We start from the raw sequence: 27104 nt of genomic DNA, 5'->3' as shown, positions 1-27104 counted from the left end.
GATATAATTACCAGCTATCTTGGCCAGCTGCCTCCAGGACAAGAACTTTTAATTACTGTCAAGCGAGACACTTAAATAAATATCCAGCTCCTTCTCTGATTACCCCGGGAGGATGAGCAATGCATAAATGGGTTTTACATTACGAACAGAAAACAGTGCAGTAAAACTATTGCGAACATATGGGTGATAAAAGTGATTTTATAGGTATGAAAGGAAACACTCCTTCCCCATTGTGTTCCGCTCCACACCGACTGCTGACAGCGTATAAAACATCGCCGGGAGATTGCTGACGGTGGAAACCCCCGTTGTGTACACTAAATTACAAAACTTATAAAAATTACATTGTAATTGGGCTCTAAATCACACTTCTGTTTATGCCATTAAGACTGACACCATGTATCATTAAAATGTTTTTATATCTGCATAAACTAATTTGTCCGTTTGTTGCGAGTGTGTTCATCCGAGGCAGCGTGACAGAGAGGACGGATCTCCTAGGGAAGGTCCGGTCGGCCGATTGACCCGTCCAAGTCTAGCGCTGACCCGAATCTGTGAAACCGGCCCACCGTGTCCTGACTGATTAGTCACACTGGGCCCATCTCCTGCCATTTTACAGGCAGGCTGCTGAGCTTGGTTTCCAGTTGGGTTCGGGTCCAGTCTAGAATCGGTTGTTGTCTGAAAGCTTGTCGTCTCTCTTGTGTGTGTCCTTTTATTTGTGTTTGTTTAAATCCACCACACCCTCCAACACCAAGGTATAAGACAGTCACAATTTTCCACACAAATAAAAATGTCTTTAACCCTCTGCGTACCAAAACATGTTCCCCTTGATAAAGAATTTACACGCACTGCCTTTATATTGAACGCTTGATTTGCTGAACACTTTAATCGGTCTCTGGCTGTGTCCCGTAGCCCCTCATCCAGCAGGTCTGGAGTGGAGGCCTTTTGAAGATGTCCGTCTGAAGATTAAACTGCAGAGTCATTAGAAGAATCGCTATGGATTGGTTTGTGTTTATTTGGTGCAGTTTCATGTTCTGTGTTTGTGTCAACCCAGGGTGATGGGGATACGTGGTGAACAGCTAACCAATATTAACTTCACCAACACTAAAATGACAGCCTGTCAACGATGTGATGTGACCAGAATGAGTTTCTAGCACAGAAGCTTCGACTTAACTCCCACCAATGATGATTATTTATCCCGCTATTCGATTTCATTTGATTTTATTTGCACACGCTCGTGCCCAGGACGACTCACAGTTGTCACAAATCGCACACATTTCACACAAACACATTGCAGAGTGATTCACTCCTTCCTCACGCAGACCTGCAGTTGTCGGAAAATTCAATCATAATCCTCCTCTCACAGCTCTTATTGCACTTTTATGTTCTGTGACAGATGGGTTTCTGAACTGTGGCAGATCCTTTATTACCACGCTTGCGTTTTGCCATCAATAAAGGCGCCATTGTCTACAATTACAAGCATAAACATTAGATTATGCCGCTCTCAGTGCAGACTAATATCATTTTGACTATAGCCGCCGGGCGAGAGCGGGAGCATTGTTTTATGTGGCCCATTACTATCATATTTAAGAAAGCGCTTTTATCACGCTGATGAGATTGTTTTCATTTTTTTTTTAACAAGCAAGAGTATTACTGTAGAGGAAAAAAAAAGTAAACAAGGGCTTTTTTAGTACAAAACGGTTTCCATTAAACGCAGCCCCCTGGGTATTTACTTCCTCGTAATCTGAACAAATTGATCGGGATCCTTTTCTGCAGCCAAAGGATGCTGCTCGAGTTTCCTGATGGAAAAGACTAAAAAGATCAAGCATCTTAATATTACAATGTATCTATAATAAAGTCCTGAAATGTTTTTTTTCTTTTTACAGGAATAAAGCGATTTCTGTGGCGGCTAATTTGCAGTCAAGACTAACCTGCAGAAAAGGCACAGGGAGGGAAATCAGTCTGTGTCACAAGCTGGGGGGGGAACAGACAGTAAGGACAGTCAGTCTTTACATTTGAATTGCTCAGTGGCGGACGGGGAGATGGGACCTAGTTTATATCAGGTGAATTCAACTGTAACGCTGCCATGAAACAATAGCAGCTTTATTATACATTCTTTCTGCAGCTGTCAATTGAGCACAAAATCTCATATCCAGTTGTGCTGTAGAGGTCCTCTCTCTTTCATATGTGCAGATAAACCTGGTGCGATATCCTCGATGAATATAGCAGGGGTCATGACAAGAGAGAGAGGGGGGGGGGGGGGGGAGGGAGTGAGGGAGGGTGAGGAAGAGAGGGAGAGAGAGAGATTGAGGGAGAGGGAGAGGGACGGAGAGAGAGGGAGGGAGGGATAGCGGGGTCTTGAGTTGGAGCCGACAGTTAAAATAAAAGGACAGTGTTTAATAACCGTCCAGCAAATCTAATCTTTAATTACCCCGCATGATTGGAAACGCACGGCGGCTGATATTGCCACTTGATACAAATCACGGGCTGACAGAGTAAATGGATCATTTAAAAGAGGGGAGAAAAGCGCTCATGAAGGTGGGGGGGGGCATTTCGAGACCCTGGATGTGGAAATGGATGGAGACGTGTGTGGGAATAGATGGTCGGAGGACAGGTAGCATTATCAGTCTCCTGCACGTATGATTTAGGACTCCATAACCCTATAATGTACCACAGAGGAATTCATCAGACGCGAGATTTACCGGCCAGAACCAATTCTGCCCTGAACTCTGTGTGATTTCTGCCCAGTTTCGAGGAAAAGATACTCTATTTCAGTCTCTTTATTGAAACTGTATGGATTTTCCCGATGTTACACATATATATATGTTCTGCTCGGGCCATCGCCACGCATCACCGCCCAGGGTGGGAACTGAGGGAGGCTTGTCAAGCGGGACAGAGGGAATCACTGCAGATCTGTCAGCAAATTCAGCCCCAAACCATCGCCCCACACACAGCAAAGAATAAAATCAAACATTTACTGCCATTGTGAAGTTATATGACTTTACAAATAATATATACGTGTGTATGGCTAGACCTCATAGTACGAAAAGTTGCAACTAAGTCACTATTTTGAGAGACCGACTGTAGAGACCATTCAATGCTGTATCTGCACTGAGGCACAGGTTTGTAGTGCTATTAGAGGCACTCAGTTTGCATTTAAGACAGACCCGAATCCAAATTAGGGGGCTGCGAATGTTTTTCCTAAAGCGTTCCCAGTGCCACATTAAAAAATAATAAGAAATAACTATTTTGATATAGTTGGAAAACCATTGACAATGTCTCAAATCATATGTGCGTGTGTGTGTGTGAGGATCGTAGTGTCCTCAGGTTGGATGTTCGCAACTGTTCCCACAAAGCTGTGAAATGTCAGTTTGTTTTCTAAAGACTAAACCAAAATCACTGGCGTATGGGGGTAGAGTGGGCTTGTGACAGCATGCAGCTCAGTGAAGACCTCAGGAAGGTGGTGTCCCCAAATACAGTGAGGGGAAAAAAGTATTTGATCCCCTGCTGATTTTGTATGTTTTCCCACTGACAAAGAAATGATCAGTCTATAATTTTAATGGTAGGTGTATTTTAACAGTGAGAGACAGAATAACAACAAAAAAATCCAGAAGAACGCATTTCAAAAAGGTTATAAATTGATTTGCATGTTAATGAGGGAAATAAGTATTTGACCCCTTCGACTTAGTACTTGGTGGCAAAACCCTTGTTGGCAATCACAGAGGTCAGACGTTTATTGTAGTTGGCCACCAGGTTTGCACACATCTCAGGAGGGATTTTGTCCCACTCCTCTATGCAGATCCTCTCCAAGTCATTAAGGTTTCGAGGCTGACGTTTGGCAACTCGAACCTTCAGCTCCCTCCACAGATTGTCTATGGGATTAAGGTCTAGAGACTGGCTAGGCCACTCCAGGACCTTCATGTTCTTCTTCTTGAGCCACTCCTTAGTTGCCTTGGCTGTGTGTTTTGGGTCATTGTCATGCTGGAATCCCCATCCACGACCCATTTTCAATGCCCTGGCTGAGGGAAGGAGGTTCTCACCCAAGATTTGACGGTACATGGCACCGTCCATCGTCCCTTTGATGCGGTGCAGTTGTCCTGTCCCCTTAGCAGAAAAACACCCCCAAAGCATAATGTTTCCACCTCCATGTTTGACGGTGGGGATGGTGTTCTTGGGGTCATTCCTCCTCCTCCAAACACGGCGAGTTGAGTTGATGCCATAGAGCTCAATTTTGGTCTCATCTGACCACAACACTTTCACCCAGTTCTCCTCTGAATCATTCAGATGTTCATTGGCAAACTTCAGACGGGCCTGTACATGTGCTTTCTTGAGCAGGGGGACCTTGCGGGCGCTGCAGGATTTCAGTCCTTCACGGCGTAGTGTGTTACCAATTGTTTTCTTGGTGACTATGGTACCAGCTGCCTTGAGATCATTAACAAGATCCTCCCGTGTAGTTCTGGGCTGATTCCTCACCGTTCTCATGATCATTCAAACTCCACGAGGTGAGATCTTGCATGGAGCCCCAGACCAAGGGAGACTGACAGTTATTTTGTGTTTTTTTCATTTGCGAATAATCGCACCAACTGTTGTCACATTCTCACCAAGCTGCTTGGCGATGGTCTTGTAGCCCATTCCAGCCTTGTGTAGGTCTACAATCTTGTCCCTGACATACTTGGACAGCTCTTTGGTCTTGGCCATGGTGGAGAGTTTGGAATCTGATTGATTGATTGCTTCTGTGGACAGGTGTCTTTTATACAGGTAACGAGCTGAGATTGGGAGCAGTCCCTTTAAGAGAGTGCTCCTAATCTCAGCTCGTTACCTGTATAAAAGACACCTGGGAGCCAGAAATCTTGCTGATTGATAGGGGATCAAATACTTATTTCCCTCATTAACATTCAAATCAATGTATAACTTTTTTGAAATGCGTTTTTCTGGATTTTTTTGTTGTTATTCTGTCTCTCACTGTTAAAATACACCTACCATTAAAATTATAGGCTGATCATTTCTTTGTCAGTGGGCAAACGTACAAAATCAGCAGGGGATCAAATACTTTTTTCCCCCACTGTACAGCCTGGCATACGTCCCCGATTATCACAGCAGTAAGTGTGTGTGAGAGAGAGTGTGCGTGTGTGTGTGTGTGTGTGTTTGTGTGTGTGGGTGTGTGTCAGTGTGTGTGTGTGTGTGTGTGTGAGTGTGTGTGTGAGTGCGGGCATATGTGTGTGTCTCACTCGGCGTCAAACACGAGCACGTAAACTACTCACTGGCGTGCTGCAGTCGGCGGGTGAAGGCCTCTCCAGACTGCAGGAGCTGATGCTGTGCGGGAGGAGCAATGTCCTTAGGTCTTTGTGCGGATTAAAAAGTAGTTTATACTGGGAAGGACCGTGGAAAGAGACAATAAACCGCCTCGACAGCTGGTTGTGCGCCTTCAGTTTCAAACGGGGTGGAAGCCAGAAGATGCCGGATGCACCAGTGACGTCCGACTGCAGCACTGTTGCACAATAGACACGTCACTACGGAGGCGGGGTCGGGTCATATCGCGATTCTGACCCCGGGGGCACGACTGTCAATAATGTCCTTGCGTTCAGCTAATTAGACATTTGAATAATTATATATGGCCACTGTAGTCCGAGTGTTAATGTGTAATATGAGTTAAGCCACGTTGGGGGTGGGGGTGTCTGATCGTAATTTACAGTGGGAGCACGATTGTCAGCTATGGGGAGGCAGATGAAGGGACATATATTAAAGGGTACACACAGGACTACTCTATTCAGGGTCACAGGGGCCACAGTTCAGAGTCCCCAGGGCCACTGCACTCCCATGGGCCCTTGCGCTGCTCTGACACGGAGCTCCAGCCGGCACTGTTGGATCACACCAGCAGAGGGCGTTAATATTATATATTTCGGTTTTGCAAGTTATAGTCTTGTAAAATGCAAACAAATAGGAGCGGTGCATCAATTATTTAATTACTTATTATTACCACACTTGTACTGTGAATGTATATATTTTCAGTTTTGTGTAGCATAAATTTAGCATGAAGTTTAATTTACAATATGAGTGTGGCTTTGTTGTGATGACAGAGATTGATAGAGAGCCTTCCTTGGCTAATTGTTGGTCATTGTTTTAAATTTTAATAACAAGTTAAATATCTTCCCTAACTGTTGTTGTGCACGGTTTGAATATTCTGGCAGACCAGGGTGCGAAGAACAGTATTATTATTTAACATTTAAGCAAGTTTTGATATTATTTCGTACACATTACAGAAAGCATTAGTTCTTATTACCAGCAATATACCTATAGGAGATGTGGGGAATTAAATAAACATTAGATTATGTGGAATGAGAATTATGTTTCTGCCTTTCACTTATTTTGTTTGTTTGTTTGTTTGTTTGTTTGCTGGTTTCTGTCCCTCTAAAATATACAAAATATGAGCCATTGAGTGGTCGACAGGTGTTTTTATTTTGCTTTCCCATTTTCATGACCAATTTTAAGTGATCCCCCCCTTTCACTTGATGCAGACGTTTGTTTTGGTTGCGCAAATTGGGAGTTGTGAATCAGAAACCAGCAATAAACGCTCTGCCTTTCACATTCCCAGCAAGGATAAGTGTTTTGATTTGGTCTGGCCCATTATCTGTGATGTATTCATTAAAAACACACACACAAAACAAAGTGTGAATATTAAAATACTGTTAGAGCCAACTCTCTGTCAGCTACCAAGGCTTAAATGAATACATATGAGGATGTGGGTGACGATTTATCCTACACATGTGGGCACTTCCACCCATTCCAAACGTAACGCCAACCCAGTACAACACCTGTGTCACCATGTGTCATCTTTCTCAGGATGAAGAACAGATCCTCCTTCTTCCAAATCTACACAGATGACATCGGGGGTGTAGCATTTGGACTGGAGCACGACACTAGGACAGAGCAGGCCTAGCACTGTTCTCAGACAGTCCTTCCTGCATCTTATGAAACAGAACATTTTGCCAGTGTTTTATTTAGTTTACTTCTCTCCGGCTCTTCCAGTATGACGTGGGAGATACCGGGAGATGTTTTAACATTTCCTATTGTGTCAATGTTTTAGACATTTCTGCCGCATTCTGTGATGAATAGTTGAGCTTCACTGCAATTCAGAGAGATCTGGTGAAATCCAGGCTGAGGAAGGACATTAAAATGCCTCTTAACGTATTAGTGGTGACACACCCTATAATGATATGAAATCCACCAGTGGCTGCCCCAGCTCGATACAAGTTAATGGGATGCATGTGTCACAACTGCTCTGCAAACAGTTACATCTGTGTGGGAGTAATTAGCTATGGTATAATTACCTTTAATCCTTGGTAATTTAGCAGCTGTCCAGTTTTATTCTCTCTCTCTCTGTCTTTTATTTTTTTAGACAGAGTGAGTAACAGATAGAGGTGCTGTATACAGTCTGGTGATGTTCGTGGTGCCGTTGTGATTGATAGAGTGAAGGGAGCTTTAAAAAAAAAATCATGTGACAGCATTCCTGCTTTCCTTCTTATCAGGTATTTTCAGGAACTGGGGACCAGACCAAATCAAAACCTTGACCTACACACAAATCCCACATGACGAACATCTACCCCATCATGATTTTATTTATACGAGACCAGCATGTGAGGGAGGAGGCAGCACCCGTGATGAAACCTGGGAGAAAATGGGCAGACGTGTTCTTCATATGTGGAGTTATCTGGGTTTTACTCACATGAAACGATGTGATCACAGACAAATTCATTTTCATGATGAGGCTCGATAGGTTTGATTGCAAGTTTTAATTATAATCTGTTTTATTGATTACCTGATGTATTGATTAGTTTATTGATTTGTCATATGTTCAAAAGTAGAGGTGATACATGGTATATAGATGTTTTGGTTTTATTTTAATTCGAGATTGACTTAGTAGTGGGTTTAAAATGTTAGATTTTATTATCATACTCATTTGGTTTCGATCTGCATTGTGGATCAACCCGAGGTGACCTCCCTGAGATTAACAAACAGGCAGATAATATGAATCAAACTGCCATGAATATACCAGCAAATATTCAGACTAACACTCAACTTCCATCTGAAAATTGGTGGCCGATACGAATCCCTTTGTGTCTACTGTGTTCATCACCAGCAACTCGAAGGCACATTTTGACGGGATGTTGAGTGAGTCTCAGCCAAGGACAGTTTAATTGGCGTTGTGACCAAGTACTGCGATGTTTGGCTTTAGCACTGGAATGAAAGCGTTACACGATCAATGAATTACTGCTGGTCCCATCAAAACATTTCTCCGTCCCAGGGAGAAACCACAAAAGAAAGGTCAAGGTAAAGAAACCAGTCCACGTCTGGGAAACTGCTAGAGAGTGGAAAGTGCAATTGAATGTTGGTCAACAGCTTACATTCCCACGTGAAACTGACACCACTAACTTCTACCAGCCTTGTAGCCTCGTAGACAGCACACCTTTTTCACCTGGTAGAGATAACAGTGCCGTGAGAGGATGCTGTGGATGAGGAAGAGACTTCGGTGCTCAACTAGCTCCTGAAGTGCAACAACGAGGACGGAGGATCCGACTTTACCCAGTGGAAGGGGGCTGTCAAGGATCCGTGGGAGACTCTACAACCCGGTTTCTCAGAGAGGTCAGATTGATCCCCAGAGGCACAGATGAAGTGACATGCAGAAGGATCACATTAGGTCATGGTACGGGTGAGAATTAATGATCTGGGAGAGAGCTGAGTTCTAGTCAGCATGAAGTATTACCTTCTACACCGATGTTATGGAAATCATTATAAGTAGTAGAAATGTTCCCTCTGGCGATGAAGCCCAACGCGAGTGAGTTCAGCATTGTAATTTGCGAGTTGTGGGAAGGTCAGAGGTCTGATTGGGTCTGGATTGTGTTTGCAGAAACTAAAACAAACAGGTAAATAAGGGGTCGTTTCGGGAACGACGGGGAGGTAATGACACGATTTGTGCAGCTCTGATGGAAATCTGTGTTTTTATGATGTGAATTTCACAGCTCCGCAATGCGTGTCACAGCCGTGCGCTCTCCTCCGAGAGGCTGGGTGGAATAAACGTGTGGGAACATTACACACTTGTTTCACTTCAAAATGCCAAAATAGTTTATTCCACTTCATCGTCTACAGTACCACCGCAGTGCGTTGAGATGGCACCCCCGTGTGAAGCCGCTACGTGAGACAAAGACACCTTGAATCATTGCCTACTGAACTCCTGTATAAATGCAGACCCACCTGTGGTCCCCCTGAAAGCAGGCAGAGAAAAGAAAGAATCAATCACATCACAGTCTGTCATTCTTTAAAGAGTTTACAAACACCGAATGCCACCTCGGGTTTGTGATTCAGCTGCCTTCGAGTCTCACCAATTAACACACTGACATTCTCATTGCATGTAGGTTGTGCGTTATACAATAGTCATAATGAGAGTCATGCATTTCATAGCACAAACTGTGGGCCTTTTTATGGAAATTCACAGTAGATGCTCAGTAGATGCAGTGGAATCTGAATCTTCTCCATTTGAAGTTCTCTACCTCCCTGCCTCATCTCCAGGTATCCGTCAGCCAGTACAAATCCAGCTCCTCGTTGTGATTCGGACGCACACTGGGAGCAGAAGCCGAACCCAGACACGAGAGAGTCATGTCAAAGAGTAGTCAGATGATTTTCGTCACACTTCTGCATGTGCTGTATTTCCACTTATACATGCTCTACATAATAACTGTAAGTACCATAATGGTAAACACGTCGATAATCCCTTCACATCGTTGTCATTCATCGGCAGTCGTTTACCGAGACGTCCCTGATGCACCGCGGCCACCAAGGCGATTCACGGCCAGTCAAGCGAAACACAGAGCGAACTGTGTCTCCGTGCTGCCCAGGCTGTGCTGAGATACAGGTGTTGCATCTCGGAGGACAGAGCGGTCCTCCCTGACGTCTCTGTGCTGACACGGACGCTCAGCACCGACTGCGAGACGCCCTCGTGGATCACAGTTTACAGAATCGCTCGAGCGACGGTTCAGGCTTTACAGAGCAGTTTGCGATACATGCTGCTGATTACTCCAGACTTATTCCAGGTCTGAAGGGAATGTCCTACTGAGAGACTGAGGACCTGAACCTTTTCACCCTGGAACAGAGGAGACTACGTGGGGACTTGATCCAAGTCTTCAAAATCATGAAAGGCATCGACCACATCAAACCAAAGGAGCTTTTCCAGATCAGCAGGGACACACGCACCCGGGGACACAAATGGAAATTGGGCTTCAAGGCATTCAAAACGGAAAACAGGAGACACTTCTTCACACAGAAAGGCGTCACAATCTGAACAAACTCCCCAGCGATGTGGCTGAAGAGACAATTTGGGAACATTCAAAAACAGACTGGATAGGATCCTTGATCACTTAGTTATTAATGGACACCAAACGAGCGCGATGGGGCGAATGGGCTCCTGTCATATGTAAACTTTCTTATGTTCTTATGTTCTTATTACAAAACTGATATATCAGGTTTATCTCTGGATAAATGACCTGGATTATACTTATTGGTATAAATCAGTAAATAAATAAATACATTTGTAATTTCTATTCCAGTTTGTAAAGCTCCATTATGGTCACCACACAAAAGCACTTAAACTGTCAAGGTAACATATGATATTAATTACATTTCGAGCACAATCATTATGCTGCAAGCTGTGTGAGACGAGCGCAGCCAATTAACCCCCTTTTGAGGGAAACTAGCAGGAAAAACCCAGTTGATTTGTGATACCATGAATTCCAGAACCAAGCCAGGAGCGGCGCTGAACAAAGCAGCACAGAGAGGAGGGCGGGGAGTCGGTTTGCTGTCATGAGAAACTGTAGAGAGGGAATGAAGTGTGACACGTGGAGAGCAACAACGCCGCACTGTGCAGGAGCGGGTATACAGGCTTTCTCTGCAGGTGGAAGTGTAGCTTTGGGCGGGGCAGTCCTCCGTATGCTGGTGAAACATCCTGCCAGAGTCCAACCCAGTGACAGCTGCTGCTGCAGGAGGCGTCGAGGTCCGGACGCTCGAGTGGCGTGGCTCCACTGCCGCTGCCTGGCGAGACGAGATACTGCCTGTCAGTTGCACAAAGAGCTCAATCCCTCTCAGCTTCCAGAGAGGAGGCATTCAGTGTGCACAGCAAGCATAAAACACTGAAAAACCAATAAACCTTAACAATCACCCTGAACTACTCAGCCCCAAAATACATAAACCTCCAGGAAAAATCCTTTCTAATCAATTGGTCAGTGTGTCGGATGCAGACCGGTCCTCTCTGGCTTTACTCTGTTTAAACAAAGGAGTTGATTGTAGCGAGGGACGTTGCAGGCATTCAGCACGTGGCTGTCACCCGAACACACACCGATCCGCGCGGACGCAACACGAGGGGCTCTCTCAGAAAAGGGGGGACTGAGTGATCCCTTACTTTTTACACATCCTTCTCTGCGCAATTGATGTCACAGTTATTTTTTAAGTATTCTAAAATCATTTCTTCTGCAATTATGTGAATCGACTTATTTCTTTCCTGGCAATCTGTGTGTTTTCAATGCTGTCTTTGTCAGTGGTGTGAAACCGACGGCCATAGTTCAGATCTCTAGCACTCAAAGGAGCCGTTAGAATAGCTGAGCTGTCTTTGGGTCCGGATCCATACTCTGTCAGACCCGCAACTCCTCTGATGCTCATGGCTGCCATTACCAGCGTCGCCAGCGCATTAACGGCCGTCCATTAAAAACCATTCCTTGTAAATAAGGGGAGAGTAGGTTTAGGTAAATTGGCCGATAATAAGTTTCAACACAAAGGGTAACATTAATAGACTGGTTCTAAATTAATATGAAATAAGAACATAAGAAACATAAGAACACAAGACAGTGTCCAGTCGAGAGGAGCCCATTCGCCCCATCGCGCTCGTTTGATGTCCATTAATAACTAAGTGATCAAGGATCCTATCCAGTCTGTTTCTGAATGTTCCCAAATTGTCTCTTCAGCCACATCGCTGGGGAGTTTGTTCAGATTGTGACGCCTCTCTGTGTGAAGAAGTGTCTCCTGTTTTCTGTCTTGAATGCCTTGAAGCCCAATTTCCATTTGTGTCCCGGGTGCGTGTGTCCCTGCTGATCTGGAAAAGCTCCTTTGGTTTGATGTGGTCGATGCCTTTCATGATTTTGAAGACTTGGATCAAGTCCCCACGTAGTCTCCTCTGTTCCAGGGTGAAAAGGTTCTGTGCCCTCAGTCTCTCTGAGTAGGAATTATCGTTCCTTGGCCAGCTGTCCTCCCGGGGTCGTGTTACTCGACAGCGGGCCGTTATGTTACCCTGCCTGGCACCGGAGCGTCCCCACAGCAGCGCTCACTCACTCGGCCAGTGAAGAGTTAAGGACAGCCTGGCGGTGATGCACCAGTGGGGGCAGGAGTGCTGTGTAGGCTGTCAGGCAGGCAGTGATGTTTGTCAGCCTGGAGATGGATGCCGTCCCCACTCAGCCACGCTCTGCCCACGCACGGCCGGCCGCTCGTCCAGAGGTAAGCCGGTGAATCAGGCTGCCGATCACCAGCCGGGGCCCAGCTGTCACTTCCGCTTCCCCTCGCTGTCGTCTGTCCGATCGGCGTCCATCCGTGGAAATCACAGCCCAGAGCGTCTCAGAGCCAGCGCCATCTCACGGATGTAAAAAGGTCAACTGAGCAGAATTTCTTGTGGAGAAAAAGTTATTAACCAAAGAAAACAACAGAGAAGTGCTCTGTGTCCTTATTTGTCTTCTTGTTGTCTGCTTCACCGCAATCTGCAGCTCTGCTCTTAAAGGGTAATGAATAAAATAATAGCAGCTCCACTGAAGTTCACTGACGACTCTGTGTCCTGACCCTGTGAGGTCATATACAGTGTGTTCCCCCCCCACCTCCTCCCAGGGGCACGACTCTCTCTACAGTCCTTACAAATAGATCTTCAGAAATGTTCATATCTATGTGTGCTAATTTTGTTAGCAGACATCCTTCTCCAGGGTGATGTACGGTATATGTTTACATACAGCTTCCCATTCAGAGACTGCAATGTGTTCAGAATTCAGACCCATCAACTCTATATTTGTCAGAAGCACCTTTTTGGTTGAGTCTCTACCAGCTTTGCACACCAGCTTGGCACAATTCTTGCCCCGCTCTTCTTGTCAGATTTGCTCAAGCTCTCTCAGGTTGCTTGGGGATCGCTTATGGACAAGTCTTTCCACAGATTCTCCACCGGATTCAAGTCAAGACTTGGGCCACTCAAGGACAGTCACTGTATTGTTCTTCAGCCGCTGCAATGTAGCTGTGGCTGTGTGCTCTGGATCATTGTCCTGCTGAAAAGAAGATCTTGGCCCAGTTTTAAGTCTCTATCAGACTGAACTGGGAAATGTGTTGGGTTGGGTCTTTGCTTATTCTAGACACTACCTTAGTTGTGTAGTTAAATGTTGAGCAATGATGACGTGTCCAGCAGTGAGGACTTCCTGTTGTGCGGACGTGAGTCTTGGCATGTCGGCTGCTGTTGTGATGAAGTGGAGAGATAATGAAGTCAAGAACAGATGCCATGAAACATGGATCGATATCATTACCAGAGAGGTGCTCCAGACTTCAAACAGGTCAATACACACACACACGCATGCATGCGCACAGACACACACACACACACGCGCATGCATGCGCACAGACACACACACACACACACACACACACACACACACACACACACACACAACACAGTCACTTGCAGAGCTACAATGAACCTGAATGTTAAAGCTATGCCAGTCACTACACACCTGCCTCCATTCAGCTCCCTTGTCTGTCAGTGCGTATAGGCTGCCTGTATGGGGGGGTTGTTGTGTGTGATTTGTGTAGCCATTGTTGATAGCGCAAGGGAGCTTGTTAGAGTCACCGCGGATAAAGCTGTGGCTCAAATGTATTCAATATTGGATTGATAAATAATCAATTTTCTCAATCATCTGCCCGCACCGCAGACATGCACTGAGGTTGAATTATGAGGACAGACCAGACCAGTGACGGTTATCTTTCCCACGTGTGTTGTTGTTGTAGTTGTAGTACACAGTGTGTTTACAGGAGACTATGGCTTAATTTGCACTGTATCTGTTGGAGTCAGAAGGAAACAGACAATATAGCACTCCAGTAATAAAGTAATAAAGATCCCAAGTCACACAGAGCATACAATAAAGGAATTAATTTCTTCTAGAAACAAATAACACGAGGCTCGAAGATAAAGGAGTTGTTTAAAATAAATCCTGGAGGAAATGTACACTGCCAACAGGCTTCTGAATCAGAGCTCTTATAATGAAATGCTTTTAATTCATCCACATTGCAGAGAGGTTTGTGCGGCACTGACGTGTGTTTCAATAGCAATGCTGCCATCTAGTGGAGAAGTTTGGTTCCAACACTTATTACTCCAACATGTTAATTACTATTTTTCACGGCAATGACAATATTTAATTGTGTATCCCATCCCTTCTTTTTATCCCTCTCTTCTCTCTCTCACCCCATCCCTCTCTCTCACTTAAATATGTAAATCCCGGAGAAATGCAGTAATTTAAACAGAGATCTCAGGTCAACTACTCATTTTAACCATTTTATTGATGTAATCCAGGGCTGGACTCTTACCTTCAGGGCTAGAAACTCTGCAGAGCCTCTTTAAATAACACGCTGGAAACTGACAAACCGAGCAGACAGAGGGATGGATAGATAGATTGAGAGATAGATTAGATAGATAAGATAGACAGACAGATAGACAGATAGATAGACAGGCTTTGAACTCTTACACTTTGGAATATAATGTCATCTATACGTGGGTGGGAGGAGGGCTGTGATTAGAGGCACCTCCAGTCAATGTCGAGTCATGTGATGCTTTTGCAGGATCAGTGAGGAGTTCAGCCCAGTCTCTGCAGGACGACAGTGGAGCCCAACTTCACTCAGAGCTCTCAGCAGCACCACGACCCGGCTCATTCAGCAATGCAGGTATCAAACTCACGTCTACCAATCACACCCACCCACTGGAGAAGGGTTCAAACCAGTTCCTCTGGTGTAATTAAAGCACCTTATTTATCTGAGCTGAGGCCTGTTACAGAAAGGGAAAGGGAGCCCACCAACAGAGGTCATCCTGCTATCTCTGTATGGGACTGTACCGTCAAGTTGTCAAGTCCTAAAAATCAGGGTGGGGCAGTGGCGTCACCTCACAGCTTCAGCATCTACCTGTGTGGAGTGGGCCTGTTCTTGTGGCCATGTGGGTTTTCTCCGGGGGCTCGGGATTCCAGTGACAGACTGCTCAAGTAGTTGTGTCATCGTGTGTGTGTGTGTGTGTGTGTGTGTGATGTCCCATCCAGGACGTTCCCTGCCTCGTGTCCACTGGGTTGGGCTGCACTGGTTGAAGCAGTTTTTGAAAACAGATGTATGGCTCTGCCAATCCCCCTTTTTCAATGAAAGCAAGCCCCCCATTAAACCTTCAGGGCTGATGAGATCAACAGGGGATCAGAGCCCTGCTTTGGGATTTGTCTCGGATCTCAGGAGCCTCAGTGACATCTTTCCTCATCAGCAATCTTACCAAATGGGACAGTAAGCAGCACGCTCTGTATGTTCCTTCAAAAGCAGCCAGGTGATGCTCCTGAGAAGTTTTACAACTCATAGTTCTCACAGGAGAAACTACTCAGACAACTGGAGATGATCGGAAATGTGACGCTTCGTGGAGGGGGATCCTAAGTCACTTTCCTGATCCCTTGGAGGCACAAACTCTGGGGTCTCAGGGAGCCAGGAAAACAGTGGTTTGGACTCTTAACTCCTAAAACATCTCCACTGCTTGTGACAAAATCCCATAATGAGGCAGTGATAGCAAAGGCTGTCCAACACCCTTCAGAGTCTACAGACCATCAAGCAGACCAGGTCAGTGGAGCCCTTCAGCAGCTTCAACACACGTTCCTGACCGGCTTTACGTCGCAGCACAATGACAGACACGGACACAGAGGCCAGTACAACTACATTCGTTTATTAATTTAATATAACAAGATGATAATGCACAGTCAGTTTAGCCTTGGTTTATTTGCACTTCAGACACACCCTGGTCGGGTTAAGTGGATATGATTTAGCTGGTACATATTGAGCTGCCAGTCTCTGTCTCTGATCGAGTCACTGGTCGCTCCGGGAGCTGGTCCAGGAGCGACCTCATCTCGCCCCACGGCCCCGTGCAGAAACACAAAAGACATCACTGGACAGACATCGGCCGGAACGTCCAGAGCAGCGCTGTCGTCTCTCCGCCGGGCAGAGTCAGGGATGCACTTCTCACACCGCGCAGACGAGCACAGCGCAGCGCAGTCAGAGCCCAACGCAGCCCTGTGCCGTGCCATCGAGACGCACGCACTTGTGCAGAAACGCACTGCAAAGCACGAAGAGTCAGGAGCATCTACAGAAGGACCTTTATGTCGCAGTAAAGCAAAGGCCGCTGGGAAGAGACGGAATCGGATCCTGTCCCCTGACACACATCCATGCTTTCAAGTCCGACACGTCATGTTTAAACCTTCTCATGAATAAAGTGCTGAATCGTTCAATGAAAATAAATCACAGGGGTGAACAAAGACCTTCTCTCTCTCCTTCTTTCTTTTGCTTCACTTAAGCCCCGGGGAGGAGTAGCAGGTGTGAGAGTGTTTTGTGATCTGCACTTTAATTGATCCACTCCTCTTCCTCAGGGAGAAACACTCTGAGTTCCTGTAGCTCGGGCTTGAATGATCAAACACACGGCAGCACTGCGCTGCAATCACAAGACACAGAGACATCTCGACACCCGGGCCTGATGCTCACAGACACACAACTTCTACACAAATGACATCTTTGTCTACTTCAACAGAACCAACACTGAAACGACTTGTAACGGCTGAAAAAAACTGTCCGTATATTTAAGACAGACTGTGTAAATAAAGCGTATGTATTTCAATTTGACAGCATCTATAATTGAGTATTTTCCTATAGATGCCACTCGTTTAATATGCTGCTATTGTTCGTGTTTCTGCCGATTTGTAAACAGTGTTTAAATCGATGCGTAGTTTAGGGCTTGACAAATCAACCCCCTCCTCTTGCCTGGCTGGGCGGCACAGATTCACTTATTGCAAGTCCAGTTCACATTAGATGCGAATAAAAGACCCGGAGGCAGGAGGACGTGTTTTTGAGTCTCCAGCTCCAGTCAGGTATGAAAGCAGCTCGTATAACCTCGGGCAGATCAGAGACGTGCAGTGAAATTCCCACAGAGACGGCATCGCTGATCGTCCTCTTAGAAGAGACAGAGGTTTGATCTACACAGTGCTGTGATTCTTACTTTTCCTTTCAACTGAAATCACTTCTTGACTTAATAAATATTCTTCAGTAGTCAGACAACCGAGAACGTGTGTTTTGGACAGTGGATGCAATTGTCATTTTTTAATTTTCTGATTGACTTAAATCACTGTGTACAATTTAATTATTTTGTCTTTAAGCAAAATACTAATTATCCCAATGGCAAAGGTTTTAACTATATTTTTCTTCACCTCTTCAGGCTAGGATCCGTCATTTAAAGGTGAAGAGATTTTGTTTTTTGTTACTAATATCTTTCAATATCTTTTCTTTATATATATATATATATATATATATATATATATATATATATATATATTACAAAACTAAATCTATAAAATGTTATCACAAGCATTTTCTTTTAATAAAACGTTATAGCTTAATTCAGGCATTACTCTGCTGTTATTGGTGGTCTTACCCTAAAATATAAGCAGACATTTCAACATAAAACACACAAATACACAAAAAACTGTGGTTATCAACAAACCAAGACTGCATTTCTATCTCAGTCTGGCCAAACACGCTTTAAGTGCCCAGTTTAGACGGATGAGGCTGAATTTCAACAAACTGAATTACAAGTACTTTCCATACAGAGCGATTATATATTCTAAATCTATGGTGTGATCCACATATTGTTCCATAAGATATATGTGATATATTTTAGTCTGTAATCCTCATATTTATTTTATAGGTTGAAAATATATAGTGAGGTTGTTTCTACAATATAATTTCCACCAATACAATAAATACACGCATCACACACTAACATGTTTTATATGCGTCCACTGTATTTTAAACATGCAATAAAGGAGACAGTTTATCAGATGAAATATATGAGGATCACATGTTTATGAACCATACAGGTTCCGTATGGATGGCCATTTTTGTCCAGGTGGGCTTGCCGTACTGCTCTCGGTCTGGCTCAGTCTCCGAGGGGGAAACTGAAGTTCGGGGTTCTTCGAACGCTGCCAAAGTAATGGCATCTGAAAACATGGAATACAAGCATAGCGGCACATATATGATATTTTGCATCTCTCTTTCTGTTTGCTGTGTTGTGTGACTGTAATCACCGCAAGAGCCGAGCGACAGAACAACAGAGTCCAGAGCCCAACGAGCCGCTCTGGACTGAAGCGGTCTGGCCGGTACCTGTAACCCCACTGTCTCATTTAAACGTGCCTCTTCCAGCGGGCGTTGGGCACGGCTGCCACAGGGGCTGATCAGATCAAACACGCAGTTCTGACAGCACACTGTGCACCAGCAGGAGGGAGGGAGGGAATGAAGGGGAGAGATGACACCCTCCCACCTCAACACCTCGCACCGCTGACCGCTGCACTTCACAGCCTCTGAATACTGTCCGTGGGTAATGCATTGTCACGCGAGAATAGCAGCCATGGACCTCCGCTATTCCCAGCTGCCCAGCGATCACAGCAGCTCTGGTAATGGTCCAGTTGAACGTCACGCTCGGCTGGTCTGTTCATCTCCACTCAAGACTTGTGTAGTGAAGTCAGACCATATTTATTGTCTTACTGCTGGGACACGAATTAATAAAACAGGATCAACACTTCGAACAGCAGTAAACAGTGTACACTAATAGAGACAACATGGGGTTTAGTGAGACCAGCTAACGGCCAATGGAGCTAATTATCTATATTAGAACGTGTGACCCTGAAAGATGATTTTTGGCAAAGAGCGTGCTTAGCTTTCTGAGTCTGAGACGTACACAGCACAGATACAACGATCACTGTCTCCACTGATGAGAACAGATGACACGTATGAACGGAACGACGGGTCTAGTTTCTCAGCCGCTGCAATGATTCGCTCCTGTGTGTGACGAGACGGATGTTGTTCAACATGTCCTTTGTTTCGTTCTTTTTAAGTCTAGATCTAATGCAGTTTGATTCTCCCCCAGTGGCCTGGCTGTCAAATACACGGGCAGCTCACTGTGCAGGGAAGTAAAAGACAACAATAAGGGTTCACTAAATGAGAAGGGCGTTGCCTGTGACGGGGTGGGGGGCTGTTTCGAGGTGTTGGAGCTCCTCCCTACTCTTCCTTGTCCTTGATCTGGGCCCGCACCCTGTTCCTCATGTAGAAGGCGGTGAGGGCGCTGCAGCAGGCTGTGAACACAAACAGGGCGCTGAAGTCGTGTGTGGAGTCCCCGTGCAGGCGTTCGTACAGCCCCCGGCGCGCCGCGTAGTCCAGCTTCACCGCCTCGATCTGCGTCAGTGTGCACAGCACCAGGAAGACGTGAAAGATCTGGTGGCCCTGGCCGATGAAGTCGCACCGACCCGGGAACCACTTCTCCGGGTGCGGGTAGGCGAAGAAGTAGGCGCTGACCAGGAAGAAGAGCACCTGGTATCGGTGGTAGGAGATGGCCGGGTCGGCGCAGCCCTGGCCGGCGCAGGCGACGATGCGGTGGAGGACAGGGCTGATGTCCAGGCAGTAGGCCAGGGCCGAGGGGACCACTTGGAAGAGTTTGTGGACGAACTTGGGCAGGCAATGGCTCATGTACTTGCCGTAGCAGCATCCGGCACACGACAGCCAGGCCAGGAAGGCGGCGGCGGGCAGGAAGAAGTGGCGCACAGCGGCGTACCACTCCTCCTCAATGGCGTAGTAGAAATGGACCAGGGCGCTGCCGTACTGGTAGACAGCCACGCCCACGTAGTCCAGGAAGAAGAAGGTGTAGTGCGAGAGCTCGGACTTGGCCGACAGCAGGTGTGCCAGGGCGCTGAAGAACAGGTAGGTGAAGGAGGAGAGCAGGATGATGAAGAGGGGCTGCGCGTGGGGGTCCCTCAGGAAGTCCACCGTCTCGGCCAGCTGCTGGAACTTCACCAGGATGACCAGGGCGGCCGCCAGGTGGGTCCACACGTTGACCGCCTCGTTGTGCCGCTGGAACAGGGTCAGCCAGTAGTAGCGCCAGCTCTGGTGCAGCGGCCGGTAGCCGGTGAGGACGTGCGGCTCGCGGAAGACCCAGGGCACGTCGCAGTCCTGCACGGTGCAGGGCAGCGTGGGGAAGGCCGACTCCAGCAGCCGGGGGATCTGCCGGAGCTGCTGCACGTTGATGAACAGCCGGCTGATCTGCTCCATCACGACGGTGGCCATGAGAGGGGGACGCGCCTCCCTGAGATCTGGAAGAGAGGCGGGATGCTGTTTTATGCATTTTTATAGCACACGCACAACCCCCTCCCCCTCAGTGTGGGCCGTGCTAGGACACAACACACCTACATTTTCCGAACAAGTCATACGTTATTGGAAACACTCTCCAAAACTTGAATTGGATTGAAAATGAAGAAGATACAGACGATTCCAGTCGGCCATTCACACTTTCAGTCTGTGACCTCAGGACAACATTGTGCTTTTCAATTTGGATTATTAAATCTGTTCCTTCACAACATTTACGGTCTATTTAATTGTTTTTCGGGTGTTCATAGGCGTTATCAATACCTGACATGTTTTTCCACGTATGTCTGTTAATATGTTACACTAGGGAATGACTTCATCAGAGGTCTGACAGAGAGATGGATTTCCTTTATTGTTTGGGCCCTTTCAAGTATGCACACACTAAAATAGATATCAATAGTGCTGGTGATATTACCAGACTCTACGTCATTATAAGTACGAGCCAAAATGCAACACGAGACCTGCGAAGGATCCTGTGCATGACGTCACACTGTGAAGGGTGTCGCGATCGCGTCTCTTTCTCTCCTTCATCTGCCCATCACAGGGCTGCAGTCACACGCTGCACTAATGGTGCTGATGCTGCTGCTGCTGCTGCACAGATGTCACCGCATTGCACACGCATTGTGCACACAGACCGGCAGGCCCAGCCCCGGCATTAACAGCCCCTGTGACCCGGTTCTGTACTGTCCAGCCCGGCCCGGGGATCGAGTTGTGTCCGCATCAGCAGCACCGCGCCCGCCTCGGACCTGCGGGGGCATCGTCCTTACCTGAGGAAGCGGAGACGGGCACGACCGGCGGGGTCCGCGATGGCACAGCTGTCCTCGGTCCTACACGCACAGGAGTGCCATGGACGTCTGTTTTCTAGCTCTGGTCCCCTGCCCGGGTTGCACAGCGTCCGCAGCCGCCGCCGGTCCGGGATCGTGGGCTGTGGGTGGGTAGGCAGTACCCCCTTGGCGAATTGCAGGCGCCTTTGACGGGCGCATCGTTTAGCCAATCACAGATTAGATTTCGTGACTTCCGCTGCGCTACAGCCAATGGTAGGGGAGGTGCGGCCGCCTTGCCTGGGCTGGCCCCGCCCCGTTTGGGAGCGGAGAGAAACTCATAAAACGCGCAACTGCGCAGATGCAGCAGCGCTCACTGCAGCCGCCGTAGCCTGAGATGAGACTGGTGTGGGAGAGCCAGTGCAATCATGTGGCATCTTGTTTAATAATCACTCCCATTGCGCCTGCATTGTTTCTATTGTGTTCATTTCAAATGCCAGTGAAGGGTGACGCCAAAACCTACAGCCAGACCCTACAGGCTGATGACACAGAGGCTGATATAGTGCAGATTTGGGCTACATGTGACCATTATGCATTCAGGACAAAGTAAAGTACTGCAGCGAATGTAACTTTAACTTCACTTTGTGTATTGAAACCGACGCTGCATTCTCGCCCGTCCCGCTGTGGGCGAGGCTGAGATAAGGCAGCTTTGTGAGGCCCTATGGGATCGATATCCATGAAAGAGCGTCATTGTTTATTCAAACCCAGCAAAGGCGTCCTGAAAAATGCATCACCCTCTCCAGAATAAAGTTCACATTTCCCAAGCATGCCGTAGATGCATGGAGAGGGCAGGGGGGGTGATGCAACCGTTAGTCATCAAACACCGGGGATTGTCAACTCCAGCAGATCGGCCTCTGTCACCTGGGAGAAATAAACGGTTTAGATAGGACGGATATAGCAAAATACAAAACAAATGATAAGAATATCTCTCTGTCACAATTTTACTATCGTGGAAATGCACAAGACCTACATATGAGCTGCTTGAACACACCAGTTATCGGCCTGCACAGAATAAACGGGTTTATAAATTAACAAAACAGCCTGTAAACGTTGCAGAATTAGGTCAGCTTTACAAACCACAAGTCTCGCACCCTGGCCGTGCTGGGGGGGCACACGGCCCAGTGAGCCTCTAATCCGATCAGCGCGGGGGAACAATGAGCCCCCTGTCTGCCGCTCCGCAGAGGCGGCACAGAGCCCCCCGGACAGCATCCGAACCGGGAGAGGCGGGCGATGAAGGGGACCGTTGTGGGTCGGGTATAAAATCACATTCCAGGAGCGTACACCGATACAGAGGAACATACAGAATTGGCGCCCTTCCCCCCCAACAATCAAGATAAATAAAACATTGTAGTCACAACTGCTTGTTAAATTAACTTATTTACGAATCGGATAAGGATTTATGCATTTTACAGGTTCAAATGATATGCCCATGTATGACATCATCTTACTCTACTGCTGTATGACATCATTCAGGGAGGGTCAATACCTTCACGCATTGAGGCAAGAACTCAGATCTGTGCCATCACATGACCTGCGAGTCTCCACAAACGGGCCTGGGGGGGTCACAGGGGTCCAGTCTTCACTCCAACCAAGCACAGAGATCTTTAATTCGATGTATAAAATCGACATAACATGAGGAGCAGGGATGCTGCCACAGAAGTGGATGTGGTGAGGGTGACCACTAGATGGCTGCAGAGACCAGGATAGGCCTCGAAAATCACACATCAATGCCTGGATAGACGCCTCTAAAACAGTAGTTACTGGTTGATTTGCTCATTTGGAGTGAAAGTGGAGGTTAAAGGTCAATTCAAACCTTAACAGTCTGGTAGAAATTTAAACACTACTTTGGAGAAGGCTGGCTCCACCCCCCCTCCTCAACCACCACTAGGATGTGGCTGTCCGGTAGATTAAGGTTTGCTAGGAGGAAGCTAGTGAAGTGCATCACTTTATCAGTATAGGACCTCATACAGAGTAATGCCAAGAAACGGGACTCAATAAATGAACAACTGTGCAACTTTATTGTTTAAGGAACAGCAGTTTCGATGAACACAGATTGATTTCCAGTGCGCCCTATGTAACAGACCACATTAGGGATCTACGCAGAAGAGACATGCTTTTACAGGTAAAAACAATGCTTATTTCAGAGTTCCAAAGCTGCAATTGGACAAATCTACCAATAGAAAACCGATGCGACAAGGAATATCCACAGCAAGAACCACCGCAAGTACACTTAGAGAGGGGGGTGGAGGGAACGAAATAAAAGTGGATTAAACTTCCAGTTTTTCCCCAACAAGGTAGGCAGTGAACAAAACCACTTAGAGAAGAAAACAAAAATACTGGCCATGAAGAAAATAAACCAAGATCTTTGGATACGTAAAAAAAACCCTATATTCCCCAAATTGGCAAAGTTCAGTTGTCTCCTTCTTTGGTTTCTTTATTCTTTCGAACCTCTTCGATCTTCTTGTCCTAGAAATGCAGAAGAGAATCGTATGAAAAGGTACAGTGTGGAAGGATGTCTAAACCTGCTGGAAGCTTAAGTGCCCGTTAGTTCAGAATCACACATTTAAAATTAAACGAATGCAATAAACTTCCATTTCAAGAGTTCAAGCTCATTCATTATTCATGATGGACACTGACCCCGAAGCTTCCTGCCCAAGGCCATAAGTGCCCATAGTCTTTAAAGACACGGCGCCGGTCTGTAGGCAGTCTGGGGGGGGGGTGACATTACTGGACAGCAAGGACGGACTGACACAAAATGGATTTGAGTCCGATGTCCTAATTCTGACCGGGTTCAGACTTACCTTTTCTTTGAACTTTTCACTCTTGGCCGCCAGCAGTGCTGTGCGGTTCTCTTTGTTGGCCTCCATCTTCAAGTTGAGCTTCTCCTCCGCCATTTTGCTGAAGTTGTTATTCTCCTCCATGGCTTTCTGAAGGACCTCCTTCTCGTGCTCGCGCTTCTCGGCTAAGTGCTTCAGGACCTCGGCCTCATGAGACTGGGAGAGGGGAGACGGGGTCAGAGAGTGAAGGGCTGGAGGCAACATGAGCCACACGGGAGTAACCCGGAGGTCAGGGGCTCACACAGGTTTAAAAACACTTTTTAAAAACACCTGCAAACCCACAGCCATGAGAGAGTAGGTCACTATGGATTGTGCTTGAAGGCTTCATCCATATTACGTCCGATGGCTCAAACCATCCTTCTCAAGGGGGTGGGATTACCTTACGTCTCTCCTCCGCAGCCTCCAGTTTCCTCTGGATCTCCTCCAAGGACAGGTCCTTCTTCTTGGGGGGCGAGAGCGGGAAATCTGCCTTGGCTTCGGGGGCTGTGGGGCTCAGGATGACCTCAAAGGCCTGGCCAGAGGCGCGCTTGTCCAGCTCCTTGACCTGAATATCTGCAGGGGGAACGGGCAAGAGACTTCCATTAACGCACAGCAGGCCAGGCGGGTCAATAGACCCGTCAGACTCGGCACTATTTGGACTCCATTAAAGTGGGAGAGGATGGAATGAGTGTTTAACATTAAATGTTCTTGACAGAAGAACTGTTCCACCCTGTTGGGGTTGGTTAGCAAGATAGGCCAGGAGACCCAATGCACACGGATGCTTCACAGGGGAGGAGACTGGAGGATCATACTCACCACCAGAGGACGCCATTTCAACAGCAGACTGTAGGCTGGTTCACCTGCACAAACAGGACAGGATTAGATTTGCATATTTCAACAACAGTGCTACAGTACCTAGAAACTGGATCAATAGATTGACACCTGAAAGACTGACCTCTGACCAACATAGACAAAGGGGCGAATGGATTAAATGTCCCAGGTGTCTGGCAGCCTCTCTGGAAGCTTTAGTGGAGATGAACACTTGGTTTGCTTGCCTTTTATTCGAGGCTGAATCCAATTGTGAGGGAGAACCCGTGGCTGCGATACGGGAAGATGCTGGACTGACGGGTCAGCCAGGTCGCGGCCACAACAATGACGCCCCACCGGTTACGGAGCACAGCGCGTCCGCTGGGGAGGCAGGAGGGACCCGAGCGCCACACGGCGAGACACCAGCAATTACAGCCGCGGTCGGGGAGGCAGTCCGAGGAGGCGTGTCGCGGAAACCCGGCCTGAGCGCAGAGCCACCGCCCTGCACACATCGGACCCGGGCAGCAGTTCACACGTGACCCTGCGCCTCTGCACAGCATCACCGGAGACCCCCACTAGCGCAACCAGGACCTCCGAGCCGCACCGAGCTTTGGTCTGCCATGAAGCAAGCCACCCCTGACAGCGGGGCTGTGCGTGTGTGGGTGTGGGGTCGGGGGTGTGGTTGTGCGTGTGTTTGTTTTTTTTTTGGGGGGGGGGGGGGGCTGTAAAGAACGGGCAGCAGACAAAGACGCGCGCGCGCCGACTGAACAAAGCCCGCACGAGCGCGCTGTCGGCTCGGATCAAAGGCTCGAACAATGAGCGACAATGCGCCGGTTTGCTTTGGGGGGGCAGGCTTCTCCTCCCGCACAATAATGGAATCCACCCGTCAGCCCTGGATTTGAACAATGGACCCGCACCCCCCATTGATGACCACAGGAGAGCTAGTGCGACCCTTCATCCACGGGCTTCTCCTGCGCCAGGTGCACGACACAGGTGACCCCAAACCCCCCCAGTGACACGAGAGACCCACTGCCTTCACACTGGGGGACAATTAGTCAATAAAGGACAATTGTAGCTCTGGCTGTAGATCAATTGGCGCCCCCCCTCAATAAAGCGCAGACAATGACTGGGGCGAGCGCAGCTCCACTGACGAGCAGCCCCTCCATCACGCACACCCGCGCGACCAGCCCTGGAAGGTTCCAGCGCGTCCCGCGCGCCCGCTCCCCCCGCACCCGCCTTTCGCCAACAAAGACCCCAGCGGCGGAGCTGCAGACACACGCATGCAACACGACTCCTAATGCACGGATTTAAGAAAAGACCGAATAAAATCAGGTCGACTTAGCGACAGGTATTCTACCAAAAACAAAAAAACCAAAGTGCAATGCCTTTGAAAAATAAATCCAACCGATATGCATGCTTCAATTGTCCCTTTGTATACTAAACATGCAGAAACAGCCGCCCTGCGCCCCGCACTCGGCGCGCCCCAGTCCCGCACCCACCTTTCTCGCAGAGCAGCTCGCCGTACCGCGCCGGATCTCACTCTGCGCGCAGCGGGCTGTTCGCGCAAAAAAGGACCAGAGCCGCGCCGTCACTCTCCGCTCCTGTCCGTGATTGGCCGGTGGGGCTGCAGGCCACGCCCCCGTCCCGCCTCGCTCTGGGAGTTGTAGTCCCGCGCCGGCGCTCAAAACAAAGCCACGCGCTGTGTGTCTGAAACACGATCCGCTCTGCGCGTCTGCAAAGACACACTCACGCACATACACACTGACACACTCATGCACAGACACACTCATGCACAGACACACTCACGCACACAGACACACTCATGCACAGACACACTCACGCACATACACACTCACGCACATACACACTGACACACTCATGCACAGACACACTCATGCACAGACACACTCACGCACACAGACACACTCATGCACAGACACACTCACGCACTGACACACTCATGCACACAGACACTCATGCACACAGATACACTCACGCACATACACACTCATGCACAGACACACTCACGCACATACACACTGACACACTCATGCACACAGACACTCATGCACACAGATACACTCACGCACATACACACTCATGCACAGACACACTCACGCACATACACACTGACACA

At 47.6% G+C, this 27104-nt stretch overlaps 2 protein-coding genes across 2 annotated transcripts; both read right to left on the bottom strand.

Moving 5' to 3' along the window:
• Positions 1–15998: 15998 nt before the first annotated feature.
• Positions 15999–21467, bottom strand: paqr7b (progestin and adipoQ receptor family member VII, b). The gene is made up of 2 exons (XM_066717708.1): positions 21291–21467; positions 15999–20471 (listed from the first exon to the last, which is right to left on the bottom strand). Exon 2 carries the CDS (start codon positions 20443–20445, stop codon positions 19387–19389), a length of 1059 nt encoding a protein of 352 aa, XP_066573805.1. The 5' UTR covers positions 20446–20471; positions 21291–21467; the 3' UTR covers positions 15999–19386.
• Positions 21468–23339: 1872 nt separating this feature from the next.
• On the bottom strand, positions 23340–26564 carry stmn1b (stathmin 1b). The gene is made up of 5 exons (XM_066717707.1): positions 26467–26564; positions 24977–25020; positions 24561–24733; positions 24146–24337; positions 23340–23810 (listed from the first exon to the last, which is right to left on the bottom strand). The coding sequence occupies exons 2-5, from the start codon at positions 24990–24992 to the stop codon at positions 23754–23756; spliced, it is 438 nt and encodes a 145-aa protein (XP_066573804.1). The 5' UTR covers positions 24993–25020; positions 26467–26564; the 3' UTR covers positions 23340–23753.
• Between the last annotated feature and the right edge of the window lie 540 nt (positions 26565–27104).

The sequence above is a fragment of the Amia ocellicauda genome, chromosome 11 (genome assembly GCF_036373705.1).
Source record: "Amia ocellicauda isolate fAmiCal2 chromosome 11, fAmiCal2.hap1, whole genome shotgun sequence".
NCBI lineage: Eukaryota > Metazoa > Chordata > Actinopteri > Amiiformes > Amiidae > Amia > Amia ocellicauda.
Note: the sequence above shows the minus strand (reverse complement) of the source record. Positions and strands in the feature narration are given on the sequence as shown.